General features: G+C 35.5%; 1 protein-coding gene across 5 annotated transcripts in view; it reads left to right on the top strand.

The window, feature by feature from the left end:
* The window catches only part of LOC106458377 (aryl hydrocarbon receptor nuclear translocator homolog), a 167,575-nt gene that overhangs the window by 94,644 nt on the left and 68,539 nt on the right, over positions 1–4,392 (top strand). For all 5 annotated transcript variants that reach the window (XM_022384561.1, XM_022384559.1, XM_013917885.2 and 2 more), the window contains one exon: positions 3,335–3,492. In XM_022384561.1, the coding sequence (XP_022240269.1) occupies positions 3,335–3,492 (158 nt within the window). The remainder of the gene's footprint in view (positions 1–3,334; positions 3,493–4,392) is intronic.

Here is a 4,392-nt window from a genome sequence, read left to right as displayed (position 1 = left end):
GAACGCTCACATCCTTTTAATTATGTTTGAAATTATGAACATTGCTCAACATCATGAAAATTAAACCTTATTTTCAATAAGCAATCCTTAAAAATATTTGGGGGTGCTTAACTTTTTTCCAGGTGTATATTAGAATTTTATAAAATGTCTGTGTATTGCATCAGCCATTTTTTGGCTATAAATAGAGGTTCTTACTTAGTCAGTTTAGTAGACTATCTGCTATAAGCTACAAAAGAGCATGGCAGAAAACTTCAGGGGCCACTGTCACCGCATACATCTTCTGGTCTCGCCTGTATTCAGTCAGTATCCCAGCAAAACGGCCAAGAAAGACCCCTTTTCACCAACAAGATGAGGAAGATGAAGCTAAACAGAGATCAACAAATGATCTATTCAGAGGAATCAAAGCTTAACCTGAATGGGTCTTATAGGAAGCACTTTGTACGACGTCGATGTGGAGATGTGCATGTTTGAATGCAACTGTGAAGCATCTGCAGGGTCTGGTGATATTGGGATACATCTCTGTGTGGAACGCCTGACAAGTTCGTCAAGGTCTTCGAGCCACGCTTAAAGCCAACAATTCGAGATCACTTCGGTGGAGCTGACCAGTGTACATTCCAAAATTACTCTACTCCATGATACAAGGATAAATATTTTGGTAATATTCATACACTCTATGCAGTAGACGTGAAATAAAGAAGAAGTTTCACTCTACGTGTATTGAAAAGACATCATAGGTTTTATGTCATTGATTCAAGTGAAGGACTGTCTTCGAAGGGAGAGGATCAAGACACTACACTGGCCAGGCAACAGCCCAAATCTCAATCCTGTCGAAAACTAATAGAAGAGAATGGGTAACAACGTACAAGGAAAGAAACTGAGAAGCACCTTGGAACTACAGGAAGCCCTAATCCGCGTGTGGACATCATGAACTCCACCCTTGCCTACACTGAGTTCCTTGTGAACTCTATGACACGATGATGTCAAGCATGTATCAAGACCAGATGGTCACAACCAAATATTCAAACAGGAAATAGACTCTGTGACCATTTTTTGTCAATTACATTAGTGGCGTTATCTTTAAATGTAGGTTTTCTTACTCGGATATCACTTTCGTATTTGACAAGTATTTGTTGATAGTATCTGATGACAGTATTTACTGTAATACGTTTGTCATGGTTGGTTTGTTAATAAAGATGCATATATGTGTTTGGATGACTGAAATATAAGTCAGCTTACTCTATACAATATCCATAACAATTTTACACTTCTACAATGCAAAATCGCGTAAAAAATTACAGTAACAAAAAAGTGTGAAAAAATTGGGTGATGCAGTAATTATTTACACCACTGTAATTGATTGATTATAACTTCTGAACATATTTGTTAAGAGCAACTTGCTACTAGCTTTGTCTGAAATCCAACAAACATGTCTTTGTTGCATTTTGTTTTGTCTTGATCAGACACACTTTAGACCCGTGGTATAACTGTACTCGAGATTTTTCTTCAAGTGAGATGCCTCAGAAGATAGTGAGTGTAAACCTCAGGGAATGGGCGTGGCATATTGATTAGCGTGCACGCCTCGAATGTGATTGTCCAAGGCTCAACTACGATATACTGCTGAACACGCTCCGCGTTTTTTCTTATGAGGGCGTTATAACTGTAATAATCAATCCTAGTATTTGATTAAGAGTATTCTCATAGGAAACAGAATGCTGTGCCGAAATCTTGAGGTCTCTGACCTGGACATTTAACCCATTTGTCGCATAGGGTGCCGTTCACTTTATTACCAAAACCTGAAATTCCTATGAGAATGGGTTCTGTGCACACCTTAACCATCGTTATTTGAATGTAGTTTTAAGAATTTACTTGACACGTAAGCGTTATAACAGACTGATCAATATGGTTTTACTTTGTGGGTTTAAAAGTTTAATTGGAGCTTTCAGTGGCACAGCGGTATGTCAATGGACTTACAACGCTAGAAACCGGGTTTCGATATCCGTGGTGGGCAGAACACAGATAGCCCATGGTGTAGCTTTGTGCTTAACTTCAAACAAACAAACAAGCTTTCAGAAGTGTTTTATATTTTATTGTATTTGTTTTAGAATCGAGAAGGAAATGACAAATTATTTATTGTTTGTTCTTTCATTATTCATGGATAATACATAAACAGTACTAGGCCCGGCATGGCCAGGTGGTTAGGGTGCTCGACACCCAATCTGAGGGTCGCGGGTTCGAATTCCCGTCACACCAAACATGCTAGCCCTTTCAGCCGTGGGGGCGTTATAAGTGACGGTCAATCCCACTATTTGTTGGTAAAACAGTAGCCCAAGAGTTGGCGATGGGTGGTGATGACTAGCTTCCTTACCTCTAGTCTTTCACTGCTAAACTAGGGACGGCTAACGCAGATAGCCCTCGTGTAGCTTTGCGCGAAATTCAAAAATAAACATAAACAGCAATGTTTGTATCCTGAGAAATTTAAAAAGAACTGTTTGAGTATTTGTAATAAGAGAGAGAGAGAGAAAGGGTTGGAATATACTAGTTTAAGTTATGTTTTCGTAGTTATAATATTTTAAGCTTGAGCTTCTGTACTAGATATCTTCACCTTCAATACCACATTTCAATTGAATTGCAATAGCAACTACCGTGCCTAGTTGTCGTTAATCGAACTTTCGGTTCAGTACGTTCACTACTGCCTTGCTTAATAACTAGAAACATTCATGTAGTTTGCTTGTAACTACAATGTACTTTAATTCAGTACAGAATTCTAAGTGTGAGGGCATTTGTTCACATGTAAAATGTCACTCAAATATTTACACCCTGGAAAATGTATTTACTGTCTGTCTGATTACATTTGATTTAGTTCTGCTTATTTGTGTCTATTTAGCCTTTGAAATTCGTGCCAAGTGTATAAACATTTTATAACTTCAAAGATACTTTCGTTTTGATTATTTAGTAACAAGTTCTTCACATTTTATAAGTATTTTCAAGTTTAGTTCAAAATCATTGGACTTTAATCTTTCATTTCTAGACTGAACATCATGACATCACTTAAACTATTATTGCTCTTTCTCATACAAGTGACCGTTCATGTCTCAGTATTATCTAAAATCAAGCATATAATTATAATGGTAATCCAGTATATAGCGGTGTGTGCTCTTTGTTTTTTTACTGTTCCGAAATTATAATAATGGTTCTTTTCAGTATGGCATTTTGTTTATATCATATTCTATAATTTTATTTACTAGACTGTATTTGATATTACTTCAATTACATATATACTTCACGAGAAATTAGCCAGATATAATTTAATTTCACGTTTAAAATTAATTTACAGGGAAAATCACAGTGAAATAGAAAGACGTCGGAGGAACAAGATGTCCGCTTATATTGCGGAACTTTCTGACATGGTACCCACTTGCAGCGCCCTCGCAAGGAAACCCGACAAGTTAACGATTCTACGTATGGCAGTTGCACATATGAAAACGCTTAGAGGTGAGAATTTAATGCTATATAATTTAAAATTTCTATATTATGTGGAAGCTTAAGAACTGACATAATACAGTGTAATTATTAGCTCAGGCTTGCTACGTAATTAATGTCATGATTCCTTGAACAAAAATTCTTTTATCAGTAGCGGACGTGTTAAGTAAGTCCAGAACTTTCTTTACTACTCTTATGGAAGAACAAAAGAACCTAAAATAAAGAGTGATTGGTAAAATATTGTGCTTTAAACATGTTTAAGAAGTTTGAACTTTGTTGGAAATAAAATCTATATCTAGATCAGTTGATAGGAAAACTTAATGTAAGCACACTTATAGTGTATGTCTGTCTGATCTTGTAAAAATATTTATATAAGATTCTGTATAATGTACTTGTGTGACGTCTTTAAGCTGAAAGATATATTAATAAGTTATATATACACACACAGGTGAGTAAATAGAAAAATAAATATATATATTGATGTAAGTTCACATTTGGAAAATTAAAATACAGTATGTTACTGCAAGAAGTTAAAGCTTGATACTGTTTGTACTGGTCGTGTATTATATGGTGAAATGTATTTAAATGATAATATGCAATAATTATGTAAGATATCCTGAACACATGATGAGCTAATTCAGTATTAGTTTGGCACTGTTGAAACACAATTTGGCATTTTCTGAATGGTTCGGAAGAATGTCTTGAATTTTATTAAGTGACAGTCAATGAGTATTTGGATGTTCCATGTTCTGCTAGCAGGTCGTAATAACTTCAAAATAATAACATATTCGCAAAAGGTCTCATAGCGATTAAACTTACCAGTATAATATTACCACTAGAATTTGACAGTTCAATGAAATACTGTAGTAATCTCCTAGAATTGGGTCAGTGTAGCATATATATATATATATA

The sequence above is a fragment of the Limulus polyphemus genome, unplaced genomic scaffold (genome assembly GCF_000517525.1).
Source record: "Limulus polyphemus unplaced genomic scaffold, Limulus_polyphemus-2.1.2 Scaffold453, whole genome shotgun sequence".
Lineage (NCBI taxonomy): Eukaryota > Metazoa > Arthropoda > Merostomata > Xiphosura > Limulidae > Limulus > Limulus polyphemus.
The sequence above is the reverse complement of the archived record's forward strand: the minus strand, read 5'-3'. Positions and strand labels throughout refer to the sequence as shown.